Source organism: Lepidochelys kempii, chromosome 11 (genome assembly GCF_965140285.1).
Source record: "Lepidochelys kempii isolate rLepKem1 chromosome 11, rLepKem1.hap1, whole genome shotgun sequence".
Lineage (NCBI taxonomy): Eukaryota > Metazoa > Chordata > Testudines > Cheloniidae > Lepidochelys > Lepidochelys kempii.
The window spans coordinates 47,967,008-47,980,843 of record NC_136390.1 but is presented as its reverse complement, the minus strand read 5'-3'; the positions used below and the strand labels follow the sequence as shown (position 1 = coordinate 47,980,843).

The 13,836-nt window shown below is 42.0% G+C and overlaps 1 protein-coding gene across 1 annotated transcript; it reads right to left on the bottom strand.

The window, feature by feature from the left end:
• Positions 1-3,040: 3,040 nt before the first annotated feature.
• Positions 3,041-13,023, bottom strand: DUSP19 (dual specificity phosphatase 19). Its single transcript, XM_073306097.1, has 4 exons — positions 12,615-13,023; positions 12,105-12,151; positions 10,187-10,339; positions 3,041-3,758 (listed from the first exon to the last, which is right to left on the bottom strand). The coding sequence occupies exons 1-4, from the start codon at positions 12,838-12,840 to the stop codon at positions 3,537-3,539; spliced, it is 648 nt and encodes a 215-aa protein (XP_073162198.1). The 5' UTR covers positions 12,841-13,023; the 3' UTR covers positions 3,041-3,536.
• Between the last annotated feature and the right edge of the window lie 813 nt (positions 13,024-13,836).

Sequence of the window (13,836 nt, the reverse complement as noted above, 5' to 3'; positions counted from 1 at the left end):
TGGGAGCGTGACTTCGGGGCAGGAAGAGGCGTGGTTACGCTGACGGTAGCGCGCTCAGTCAGCGACTCGTCCCTGACCACGCCCCCATCCCCACCTCAGGCTTCTCCCCAGCACGGCTCAGGTTCCCTCGTCCGCGTTACCCCAGCAAGATGACCCCTTCCCCCAGAGATGGTCACACCCAGCTCGCCCCCATCACCCCCAGCAACCACCACATGGCCACCCTGAGACTGTAACACACCCCGCAACCTACCCTCACCTCCTTGACATTGTAACACACCCAGCAACCCTCATCACCCCGTGAGACTGTAACATACCCAGCAACCCTCATCACCCGTCAGACTGTAACACACCCAGTAACATCCCCATTGCCCGTGTGAGACTGAAATACACCTAGCACCCCTGTGAGACAAACACACAGCAACACCCCAATCATCACCTGTGAGACTGACCCATCAACCTCCCCTCACCCCCATGAGTATGTAACACACCCAGCTACCCCCACCCCCCTCTGTGACACTGTAACACACCCAACAACCCCCCATCACTCCTGTGAGACTAACACACCTGACTACACCCATCATCCTCTGACTGTAACACACCCAGCAAACCCCAGTAACCTCTGTGACACTGTAAACACCGAGCAACTGCTGTCCCCTCCCCTGAGATGGTAACCTCCAGCAACCCACAGAAGACTAACACACACACAGGAACCCCCATCACCCCACACTCAATGAGATTGTAACACACACACACACACAGAGCAATCTCCTGCATCCTCTGTGAGACTGTAACAGACACACAGAAACCCGTATGACCTCATACCCCTGTGAGACTAACACACACACACAGAGCAATCCCCACCCCCTTGTAACACACACAGCAAACTCGACTGTGAGACTCTAACACACATACAGCAACCTCTCTCCCTAATACGCTGGGAGACTGTAACACACACAATCCCATCCCATGAGCCTGTAACGCACACACAGCAACATACTCCAGATCCCAAGAAACTGTAACACACAACCACTCCAGGCCTAGGGCTTGACTGGCTTGGCCATTTTTTTTCTTTTTCTGGATTTGCCAGTGCTCTAGAAAAATAATTTAATCTGCCAGGTTGTTTTTGTATGGGGATCTAAAGATTTCCATTAGTATCACAATACACTAGGATAGCTAATGTTAAAAGTTTCTGTGTCCAGCTAAAGATGCTGCATTGTTCCCAATTCCACAGTTTAAGCGGTAACATATCAAAACTGTTGAAAATACAGCAGCTGTCTGCCCACCAACACGCAAGTACACCGCACATGTGTGCGAGAGAGGGTTTGAGTTATGCAAGAGGGAGGAGATGTGTGAGGCATATTAAATAATGGAAGATCAGGGCGACGGTGCCAGTGATCCTACTACATCCCTGGGGAAAAAAACAGCTTGCATCAGAAACTGCACATTCAGTGAAAACTGGCTAAACAAAACAGACTACAAAGACTGGCTCGTAAAACGTGCTGATAAAGCAAATGCCTGTTTGTTATCAATGATGTTCTCAATCTTATCTATATGTGTTACTAGATACTGTAAATGACTTGAAGGGGGAGTTGCGAAGTTGCCTTGTGGTTGGAATTACATCTAGGTTTACCCTTCTGTCTCCACACAAGGTAACTCTACCTACACCCCCTCTCCCAGGAGACTAACATCCACAACAGCCTCTCCCACACCCAAGACTAACATGCACAGCAAACTGCCACCCCCAGAAACTGTAACACACACAGCACCACATACACCGCGAGTAAGGGGGCCAACCCTCCAGGATTGTCCTGGAGTCTCCAGGAATTAACAGATATAGACCTAGATCTTGCAAGTGAGTCCACTCTTGAACTCATGTGAAGCGTCACTGACTTCAATGGAACTCCACAGGGGCCCAGGATTCCACTCATGTAGATCTGCTTGCAGAATCAGGACCATGGACTTTTAGGACAAAATAAATCCTACTGAGCCTTGAGAACATTGCTGACATTACTGATAATATGCTTGAGATACGCTTTCTGGTTTAGCTTTTGATAAAAGCTCCTACTTAGATTAGTTTGCCAAAAACATACATATATGAGACACTAATACAATGGTCACCATTTAAAAATATCAATACCTACTGCTTAATATAATTAAATATACTGTGACATTTCCTAAACCCATTGTAGGAAATACTGCAAGTCAGGTTACTGGTGCCCAAAGGCAGGCATGTTATATACTTATAACAAACCTCTTAGCTCTCCCTCATTTTTAAATACACATTTATACTTGACCCACCCAAATCCTGTGTTATTTCATTTCTACTGCAAATTAAGAAAATCAGAAATGTTGAATCACGAAACCAACAATAGTGCCTGTGGTAAAGAAATTAATCTTTTAATGCTTTTCACACCTATTTATTCTTGAATTTCTCCCTTTGAGTTGTTTGTCAAATATGAGAGCTGGCAGGATAATGATGAGATGAAGAACTTTAAAGAAAAGATTACTAATTGTTTGACCATCCTGCCTCTTTTAGGTATCTCAGCTTCAACCTTCTGTTTTTGGTACTGCTTCTTTATGTCATCTCCATCTTCAGTTTTAAACCAGTTTATATTACTGGTTTGAATGGGTGTAAATGAGGGCAATATTTTGTCCTTGTTCTGTAAGGAAGTGTACACAACATTGTGGGTTTTAAGTCTGTAACCATATTCTGGGGCTTACAGAGAGTGGACAGCTTCAGGGTAGAGCACATTGGAACAGCACCCTTTGAAAAAGTAAACTCTTTTTTGAGCAGACCTAACTATACTGTGTGTTGCAGGAGATAAAGAGGAAGAGGTAAGTTTCCCCCTCCTGTTTTGGAGACTAGTATCACTGAAAGCTCCAGCAGGAAGCACTTTCTTTATTCTTAAGGAGGCTTGTGGCTGGCCCCTGAACAGGATGCAAAGGAAGAGAAGGCTCCTTACTGTCTGGCTAACCCACAGAATTCAGTAAAAATCTGTTTGCCTTGCAAGATCAACTTAAGAACAAAACAGAGGCATTTTGTTATAAGAACAGTTTATTATCTAGATTTTACAACCAGCTAGAATGGATAAAGATTGGACGTGGTATTAAAGTAGATGGGGGAAACTATTATCTGAGCCTGCATTTTATTTTATTTTTCTATTGCTACTTTCACAGACAGTTCAATGAAAACCTACCATTCTCTTCTATCTGATATTTCAAACAAACCAGAACTTGTTTGATCATTTTCTCACCACTCTGGGGGAAAAAAATGTGTCCTTGGGCCAAATTATCTCTGAAGTCAGTGGAAGAATATCAGGGGAAAAGCTGGTCTCTTAGCAACTTGATGTCTGGACCAACAAGTGTAACAGTCCATTGAGACTAAAAAGCTGAAGAATTAACTGTGTGGGAAATGTATTTACCCTCCCCTCATACATAGATCTTTAAATTCAGAAACGACAGTTTAAGGTATGCTATGTCAGCACATTTGTTACAGTATAACCACACAGATAGTTGCATGCATTTCTCTCATTTTCTCATTTGTGATCATTTATGCTTTCATTTGCCTTTTTACTGCACTCTTGGTACTTGTGAAGCTGCTCCATGAAGCCAGGATTCGGACAGATAGCAGGTCTTGCATTTTTCACCCAAGAAAATGCTCTAGCAAAATTGAGTCCTTCTGAATTAATTAGAAAACCAATGATGATTGCGGCAGCACGAGAAACTCCTGCATTACAGTGAACCAGCACCACTCTATCCTTCAAGAGAAAACGAAACACATTAGTCATTTGAGATACCGTATTACTATCTATTATACAGGCAGTGACAGATTTCATATAACATTTCCTACTGTTTATTTTGGTTTATTAAAAGCACCTTGTCTAGCTCTAAGCATTGTATAAATATCAATAGCTACAAACAAGGATAAAGTGCCCTAAACAAAAAACTTTACGGACCAAAGCTGCTTCACAACAGCCAAGTAATAACATAAGTAGCCTCTTTTGAAGGTAAGAATCTCCCATTCTATACAAAGATCCTGAAATCAATTACACTTAAATCCCTCAAGCCATTCCTCTTCACTCCCTAAAATAGATTCCTTGCAGCTTGCCCTGAAAGTTAAGAAATCCAGGCTCTGTCAGACTAATGGTGTTGGGGAGAGCAAGTCCCAGAGTCAAGGCTCCCACAGGGAGAATGCCCTGCCACCAGCCCCATCCCTTTTAAACTAAGGAGCTGCCAATTTCAACATGGGTCTGATTTGTAGTGTGGAGAGGAACTTATCTATGTTTTGTAATCAGGCTAAAGACAAGGAAATGTGGCAAATTGTGATTGCAAAAACAGAGGCAAGTGTTTGAAAATCCTGCAGGTCCAGTCCCACATTCCTTGCACACTCAACACTCATTCATCATTATTATTTAATTGTATTATTGTCGTGCCTCGGAGCCCCAGTTTTGGACCAGGACACGGTTGTGCCAAGTACTGTACAAACTGTGAGGACTCTGGGTAGGCTGGATCAGGCTCATGAATAGCTCTGTCAAAACAGACCTTAAAGAAACATATGTAATGAATAGAAACAAATTTGCTATCTACTCTATTTTGTACTTTAATTAGGCATACATGACTAGAGATAGACCTGAGGTGCAAAATTCTGACCCTGATCCAGATCTGAACTTCCCTCAGGTTCACAGGGGTTCATTCTGGGAGTTACATTCAGGCTTGTCTCTAATTAAATAATAAATAATACTTCTTTTAAATGAACAGCCTGAACCTTGTCTGAACAACATTTTTGAACATCCTGAACAACTTTTTAAAGATGTTGCTGTTCTGATAAAAATAATGGAGATTACTTAACAATTAAAAAGGAAGCCACCATCTAGAAAAATCACAGGAAATACTTTTTATCTTTGGAACTGATGGGAAACCGAAAGACTATCAAAGTTGTTGTAAAGCAAAAAAAGTTAGTATTTACCTTACACAAACTTTGTGATGCCTGCAGCTTAGTCTGTGACCTGGCAAGAGGTCCAGTCATATGAAATATCTCATTTCCATTGAGAAAAATCACTAGCACCATTTGCTGAATGAAGACACTGAAACTGTGACAGACCTCTTAAAAGTATACATATATTCTTAATCTATATTCTAAATACCCGAAGGCCTGGTTTGACAGCCCCTTATTAATGTGTAATAAGTCAATGGAAGTTTCACTGGGGAAATAAGACCTTGTAAATGGCAAGGTTCCCATCCAGAAATTATTATATTAATTATTATTATTATAGTATCACCTAAGGGTCCCAATCAAGATTAGGACCTTATTGTGCTAGATGCTGTACACACAGAGTAAAATTATGTTTCAAAGAGAATACAAAACAGATCAAGTGTGGGAGAAAGGAATAATTATCCCCTCTGTACAGGTGGTGAACTGAGACCAGAGAGATTAAGTGACTTGCCGAAGCTTACACAGCAAGCCTATGGAACAGCTGGGAATGTAATCTGAATCTCCTGAGTCCCAGTCTACTGCCTTAACTCCAAGACCATTCTTCCTCCCAACAAAATGCACATCCTCTTTACATTGTTTACAGTCTTGATTAACTTTTTCATATTCAGAGGAGTTCACTTCCTGGTCATGCACTGTAGCAGTGTGGTGAGCAGCTATTTTTAAAAGATATACATTTAAACGCACTGTGAGAATGTCAATGGCAAAACATATATGAGATTGCTCTTTAAGAAAGATTTTATGAGATTTTAAAACCTACATTTATTTTATTGCTAATAAAACAGTTGTTTTCTGTTCCAGTGTGCCCAGTCACAATTCAAATTAAACACTAAAAACCAATAGGCCACATTCTGGTCTCAGTTACACCACTGTAAATTAGGAGTAATTTTATTGATTTAGTGGAGTTATTCCAGATCTACACCAGCGTAACTGAGATCACTATCTAACACAAGGCTTTGAGGAAGTTATCAGGAATTAAGTTGGTAAAAATAAACAATGAAAAGGGGTAAAAATATAAACCAAAAACAGAAACAAAAAATCAGATTAATTTTTGCTAAATCACTGTAATTTCTTTAGAGTCTGCATTTAACTGATGCATCATTGAAGGGATTCAGTTTCTTCTTCTTTGTGCTAATACTCTATTGTTGCTATGCAGTTTTCTTTTCATGAGAGCTATGCTGCATACTGCAACAAATCAGATGGCTACATGCCTGGACTAGAACCAAGAACTATTAAATATGAACAAACATATGCAAAATCAATAACCCACATTTCATGATGGGCCACCTTATTCTTCCTTGCTATAACTCTACAGCTTGCTTGAACTTGGCACATTAGTCTTATTAATTTTGCATTCAACAGGAATGCAGCATAAATGTGAAAAACAGAACAATTCATATCTGCAATCTGAACTGGTTTATAAGGGTACAGTCCCATGTTCCTTTCAGCCCAGTTCTCTCCTAACCCAGAATAACCTATGTAAGAGACTGCAAACACTGCAATTTTCACTGCTGAATTTCCTTGGAATTTTTCAACTAGGAAAACACAGATTGCTCCTTTCAGGAGCAGCTATGGTTCCACATGTATCTTCGGGCCAGGCAGCTGGAGGAGGTGGCCTTACTGGGGATGAGAAGCTGGGACAAAGGCATAGGGACTCTGCATGGCTTATAATAGATCCCTGGAGAACTACCATGTCTGGGGGTGGGTCCTCTCATATGACAGATAAGGCAATTTTCTGAAATATCTTTGGGAGATCTTACTCAATTAAGTTTGCATAGCTTTGGAGTCCATTGTATTATAAATACAAAGTTTATGTACTATTGTGGGATTGTATGTAACTTCTCTAGGGGGAGACATGGTCAGGGTAAACCCTGGAAGTACAGTTGTAAATATGTGGCAGACAAGAACAAACTTTTGGGACAAAGAAAGTTAAAAGGGGTTTCCTAGGTAACCTCTAAGGGGAGGTTTATGCAAATGTATCTACTCCAGTTATACATGAACACAGCCCTTTGAAGCTTCTCCCTGAAGTGCTTTGTCCTGAAACTGTGACAGACCTGATCACCTGTTACATGAGGACAAGATCAAGGCCCAAACCGTATGAAGGAGAGAATCAATGATTTATTGGTGTGCTTGTTCTGAGCTAAGAGTTGCTATGAACTGCAACAACAGAAAAATCCCTTGGTAAGATTTGAAGGATTACATGGATGGTACCTGCCAGAGCCCTTGTTACAGCTGGGATTTTATCTGGTGTGTTTATTGGCATTCATGTAGGCTCTTTTCCTGTTGCACTGAATTGTGACTCACTACCTTTTTCTTGCGGGGAATGTACCTCCCCAATGCAACAATGTGGAGAGATCTTCACAAGGAAACCATGGCTGAAATCTCCTCCCCAAGACCCCTGCAGGACAGGACTGATCTGGGCTAATAAATTTAAAGTTATACATAGTAGTTATTAAATAAAAATATCACACAAAGACATTTAAATTAAGTCCTATCACCATTTAATCAAAGGATGGACTTTACATGGGTCACCTAATGTGCTTTTGAAAGTCTGCTCACTTACTTCAGTACCTAGTTGGGAGTTGAGCTCTTGAAAAATCTACCCCAGCTATGGATGCTGAAGTCTCTTGATAATCTGATCCCATTTGAACCAAGAACACAATAGACCTCAGTGGTTGTTAGTTTGGGACACTCAGTCCTTTCTTACTAGCTGTCAGTGAATTTACGAACAGTGCAGTGTTTGTTTATATTCTCTAATCCAGAAATTCTTAACCTTTTATTGAATTTTAACACAGAGTTCCTCATGGTCCACATTCCCCTTCATTAAGGCTCCCATTAATCTCCCCTCCCGCAGGTGACCAAATAATAATTCTTTAGCAATTACAGCAATTGCTTATTTAGAAAAGAAATAATAGGAGAGTTTCTAACATATTTTAGCTATCTGTCAGTGCTGTTTTGCTGCTAAAAATAGGAGGATCCATCACCATGTGACCAGCCAGCTCTCTGCAGACTACCAGCAAGTGCTCCATGGACCACAGTTTATTCTAATCCAGTGGTCTCCAACCTTTTTACGCCCAAGATCACTTTTTGAATCTAAGGGCAACTCATGATCTACCCCGCCCCATCCCCAAAACCCTGCCCTGCTCACTCCATCTGCCCATCTCTCCGTCGCTCGCTCTCCCCCACCCTCATTCACTTTCATCAGGCCTGGGCAGGGGGTTGGTGTTTGGGAGGGGGGGCAGGCTCTGGGCTGGGGCTGAGGGGTTCACAGTGTGAGGAGGGGATCTGAGCTGAGCCTGGGGAAGGGGGTTGGGGTGCAGGAGAAGGTTTGGGGTGCAGAAGGGGGCACGGGGTGCTGGCTCCGGAAGGGGTCTCAGGAATGGGGGTTAGGGTACAGCCTCCCACTGGGCAGCACTTATCTCCGGTGGCTCCCGGTCGGTGGCGGGCACAGCAAGGTTAAGACATGCTCCCTGCCTACCCCGGCCACACACCGCTCCTGGAAGGGGCCAACAAGCCCCTGCGGCCCCTGGGGTGGGGAGGGCGGGGGGCACATGGCTCCACACGCCGCCCCTCTCCGCAAGCACGGCCAATGGGAGCTGCGTGGGCAGTGCTTGCAGGCAGGAGCAGCGCATCGAGGGAGACCCCTGCCACCCTCCACGCCCCCCGGGGCCACAGAGCCGCAGTGGCCACTTCTGGGAGCAGTGGGGGGCTGGGGTAGCCTAAGCACTCGCCACACTGAGCTACCACCGGAGATCACAATCAACTGGGAGATCCTCTAGGATCATCCAGTCGATCGCGATTGACCGGTTGGTGACCACTGTTCTAATCTAATCAAAACCTAATCTCCTGGCAGTCTAACACACAAACATCTTGCAGTATAGAAATATTAGTATTGCCATGAAAGGCTTTATAAGAATACCGCTGACTATAGAGAAGTAACCGGAAAATTAACTTCTGAAGTGGAGCAGTGACACTAAGCTGGCAAGTCTCATTTAAGAATGAAATGGAAATCATAACTGGAAACCTGAAGGAGGTCATTAAGTGAAACCCCGTTTTAGGTAACTTGTAAAGGATATGTCAGAAAGAAAGAACACTATGTGACACAAAAGTGGATGGGGCAATGTTACCTTCCTTTATCCTAAGCTATGTAAATAATGAACATGATAGATCTGGTGGAATAATCCAGAACCAGGTTTGACTGGCAAGGCATTTTCTCTTCTTGCACTGTTAAAGTCAATGGCCTGTATGAAATATAGTAATTCAACATGTAACAGACAGAGAGGACTTTGATTATCTGTAGAGCCTACAACGCTTTTTAATAGTTCTGGCATGAGATGCAAAATCTTTTTTTTTTCCCCCTCTCTACCCTGACATTGCCTGAATTCTTGTAGAAAAAGGAATCAACCTAAAACAGAGCAAAATTCTGTTCCCAGACTAGCTTCGTAGATCTCATTTCTACAGAATGTGAGACCAGGAAATCAGAACTGAGATCAGTTTAGTGCATGTACACAGAACAGAATATCAGAAATGAAAGCTGCCATGCAGCCCTGAGAGTTTTGTCCCATTTCCTACTTTTGTTCTTTTACAGGAATTTTGACATGCAGTTAGACACTGATTCAGTAAAGCAGTTAAACACAAGCTTATGTCTATCCCTGTTCAGTAAATATTTGCTGAACAGGGATGGTTTGCAGTTACTAACGTGTGCTCTAACTATTTTTATCTTGAATTCATAGTTTAGTGTGTTTCACCTTTAAGGGAGGGTTCAAGGGACAGTAACAGGCTGAAGTATCCCTGACAACTGGAAGAAGCCAGCAAAACCCTACTGATTTCCAGGGGCACTGCCAAACTCCCTGCTTCTTCTCTGGTATGTCAAAACACTGCCTCCCTAGTGGATGAATTCTGGAAACTCTACAATGGGAAGCTTATAGAGCTTTATTTTTTCCCCTGCAGGTTTTACTCCTGGAAGAGGGATCTGGACCTATGTTAAGACTTGCTTATCAAAAAGTCACTTATTGCTCTAGATCAAATTAAGAAATACTGCACCAAAAAAAAAAAAGTAGATAACAGTAAATAATATTTGATCACTCTAAGAAAAGTATGATTGATGGTTGTTGGGTTTTTTTTTTAACCAAAGGAAACTGTATTAAGTTATTGCCACATACCCAGGATAACTAATACTATGAAATATTGATTTACCAGCATCTTGGCTTGCTCAATAAACTCAAAACATTCTGGGAAATACGATGTGATGTCAGTCTCAGGGAGATCCAGTATAGAAATGTTCTTGTATATAAAGTCATTGGGGAAGGCATTTTCAACTCCATATGCCACATTTAGGACATGAGTAACCTAAGCCAAAAAAAGGTAGTTTATGAAGACAACAAGCAAAATGGACAAGAACAAAAATAGCATTATCTATTAAGCGGACATCAGTTGGAACATCAAATAGTAGTACTCAATTTTATTCAGACATTCTGTCTGTGTTTCTGACTTGATAAAATCTTAAGTGGATTCAAAAAGATAGTCAAGTGTTAAAATGTATAAAGTGGCATTTCAGTTTTTTTCAGTCCATCTTAACAAAAGAAGAATTACGCATTAAGGTAATGATGATGTTTCAAGTAGAAAACTTCTGAAAATGAACCTTTGAGAAGTTGTTGTTGCTACAGGTTAAAGTCTGCATCTTAGGTTATCTATTTCCTTTCATAAAGAAGGCACCCAAAATCCTTTGCAAACTACTTATAGGAATCCCCTCACTTATCACATAGCCACCTCTGGGGTGGAATGAACCTACTATTTAAGAGTGCATAGCCACAGTATGTAACAGATAATGAAATAATATGAAGAATTCCATATCCAATAAACTACTAAGGGAATTTTTAGGCTGGTAGAATCTGAATAACCAAACTGAATTTGGCAAGACTGACACCTTGTAGAAAGGAGCCATGGGATCTTGAATGACTATGATTAGGCAAAAACATCCCAGCTGAATGTGGAGAGGGGCCCAAATTAAATTAAGGCTGTGAGGGTCTTCTGCTCCCTGGGTGCGCTGACTGGTGCTCTACCAGACCTTTGCCTGCTAGCAATATTAGGCACTCTGGGGAAAGATCTGGCCAATAGGCCTTCACCCTCATGCTGAATCATATAATGGAAGAGCTACTGCTTCCCCACACAGGGATGAAGAGAGAACATCTGTTCGGCAGGGGATGAAGAGAGAATATCTGTTGCCCTCACCCTAACTACACCAGCTAGCGTAAGGGTTTTAAACAAAAGAGGGGGATAGCAGAGCACAGGAGAAGAATAGAAAAAAAATTAGAGGGATAAGAGTATAAATGTATTGGGTGCTCCAAATATATTAGCCAGCCCTACAGCTGAGGAGGCAACACCTCCATCAGCAAACTATCTCCTAGATTTATGCTGGGACATTGGAGAACCGGTTAACAGTGCACTTATTGAGTCACCAGCATTGCTTACTGGAGCATGGGGCCTCATGGTACAGCAGGTACAGACTAGGCAGGACAGGGAAAAGGTGGCCTTATGCCATTTTGGCACTGTCTGAATTCTGGCCTGGCTGGAGACTACTCTAAGTTATGGCAAGGTGGCAGAAGGTTATCCATACAGTCCCTATACTGCCAGGGTATTGCCCTGCAGCAGGGGAATGCCCCCTGGAGTACATTCACTCTCATTAGACCACCAGAGACCTAGAAAGGGACCAAAGTTGGGGAAAGATTCAGGACCATATGTGTCCCATCCCCCCCTTTCCCCCCCACTTGAATATCTCCCATATGAACACTGAGCCGGCTCATTGACCCTGCTTAGTATCTGAGGACTGATGAAAACACAGTTTGAGATGCATATAATCTGTTCTATAATAAATCAAACTTTAAACAACAGCTAACCTTGACATTTCATGTTTCTTGTGAAACCCACAAACACCCATCACGACTGTATGCATGGATCAGATGCAAGCTTTTGAGTAGCAACCTCATTAAACTAGATATAACATTTTTAAAGGGAAAAGTCAGAAAACTAACATTCTCTAATGATTAAAAAAGCATTCTCACTAGCAAGTGTTAAATATAAGACAGTCTATAGTCATTATTAGGCAGTTCGTTACCCCATATTTTTTCATTGTCTCCAGATCCTGAGCAGCATCTTGTGAGCCTGTAAAGAGAAGGGACTCATTATCACACTATTTTCATAGAGCTGTCAAAATATAAACAGACAAAGCAAATATCCTACTTAATTTTAAAACAAGTTAGTTATTTGTTTCCCCCTGGGGAAAATGAGTTATTTTAATAATGCAATCTAAATATGTTTACACTGTGAATAGTGACTTCTCATCCGAGTTTAATAAATCCAACTTTCCATCTGCTTAACCGGATAAAACAACATGAGCAGAAACACAAGAGGGCAAGCATAAAGAAAGTCATATTTCAGTGTGAATGCAAAGATAGTAATCTCTTGGAACCTGATCCTGAATGGTCCTGAGCACTCTATGGAAATGTGCATCGGCGTCAACTCCAACTGACTTTCGTGGGAGCTAAGCACCCCTGGCTGGTGCTCAGGACCGTGCAGGAGCAGGCATTTAACAGGGATGCAAATTTAAATTCAAACGGTCACTCACCTAGCAGCAACCAGGGCTTAATAACGCCAACCTGCAGGTCCAAGCTAAGGTCCTGAACGTAACCACAACCGAACCCATCACTTGGCTCTGCTTCTTCCACCACCTGCATTCGGGCATCTTTCCATGTCTCTGTAATCCTCTTCCCCGTTAAAGTTGTTACCCTTGTGCATTGCTTCTTAAGATTTTTCCTGGAGAAGTTTCTGATTTCCTGAGTCAGTGAGTGCATTACATGAGCAGGCAACTTCCAGCTAGCAAGTAACGCAGGCAAACCTAGCAGCCTGTAACTCTTCTTCTCCTTCTCGCTAACCTATGGCACGGTCTGCACCGAACGCGCAGGCTCCTTGCGGCTTGGAGTGGGCAGGCAGACGAGAAGGCTACCACCTTAAGCCTCAGTTTTCTAAAAAGGCTGTGCAAGACAGCTTTTGATTGGTCATACAAAAGCGTTCCCCTATTGGTTTACAATCTCTTCTTCCTGTTAGTTAGCTGTCAATCCGTGGCACTCAGGGCACCAATGAAAAATAGCTCTGTGCAATCATTATGTTTTCATCTGACCACGCTGGTTACTTGTCTGTATTCTAGTTGCTTTTGGTTAGTTGACTGTGTCCACTGCTACAGAAGTGTTATTTGTAAAATAGTTGGGGAAGCTGTCAAATTGGATTGTGATTTATAATGTTTTAATTTAAAATATTTTCAGATGAAGTCAGGGCTTGTCAACATTCCAAGTCCACAGGCCTGGAGACTGAACTCCGCTATTTTCCTGTGTTACAGAAAGGTGGGCAACAGAGCTGGTTGGGAAGTGATTTCTTTCTCCATGAAAAATGTTGACAAGTGTAGGGGAGAAAATCATTGGGTTGAAACTTTTCTACAAAATCGTTCAGGTTTTCACTGCAAAACTTTTTTCCCTGGGTTTTGGTTTTTAACAGATCAGTTTTCAGCAACATAAAGCCAAAAACTTGGGGCAGTCGAGCAACATTTTTTTATTTTAGTGGAAACTAGTCTGACTAACTGAAATGTTTCAGGTTTTGGTTGCTGGAGTTTGCGGTTCTTTGCTTTCCAAGAGAAACTCAACCAATTTCTTCAAAAATAGCCATTTCATGTGGAAATTTGCTTTTAGACAAAAGCCCCATTTTTTGTCCAATGAACATTTTTGACCAGGTATGTATGTGAGCTTCTCCATACTGCCTCACCAGTCTGTAATCTGCCTGCTTTTAGAGTATCATTT

Excerpts from the sequence above, each read along its gene's own strand:
- DUSP19 (XM_073306097.1), bottom strand. The coding sequence starts at position 12,840 with ATGCACTCACTGACTCAGGAAATCAGAAACTTCTCCAGGAAAAATCTT. Across the intron at positions 12,152-12,614 it reads TAAGCCCTGGTTGCTGCTAG|GCTCACAAGATGCTGCTCAG; the intron begins GTGAGTGACCGT and ends TTCTCTTTACAG. Across the intron at positions 3,759-10,186 it reads TTGAGCAAGCCAAGATGCTG|GATAGAGTGGTGCTGGTTCA; the intron begins GTAAATCAATAT and ends TTTCTCTTGAAG.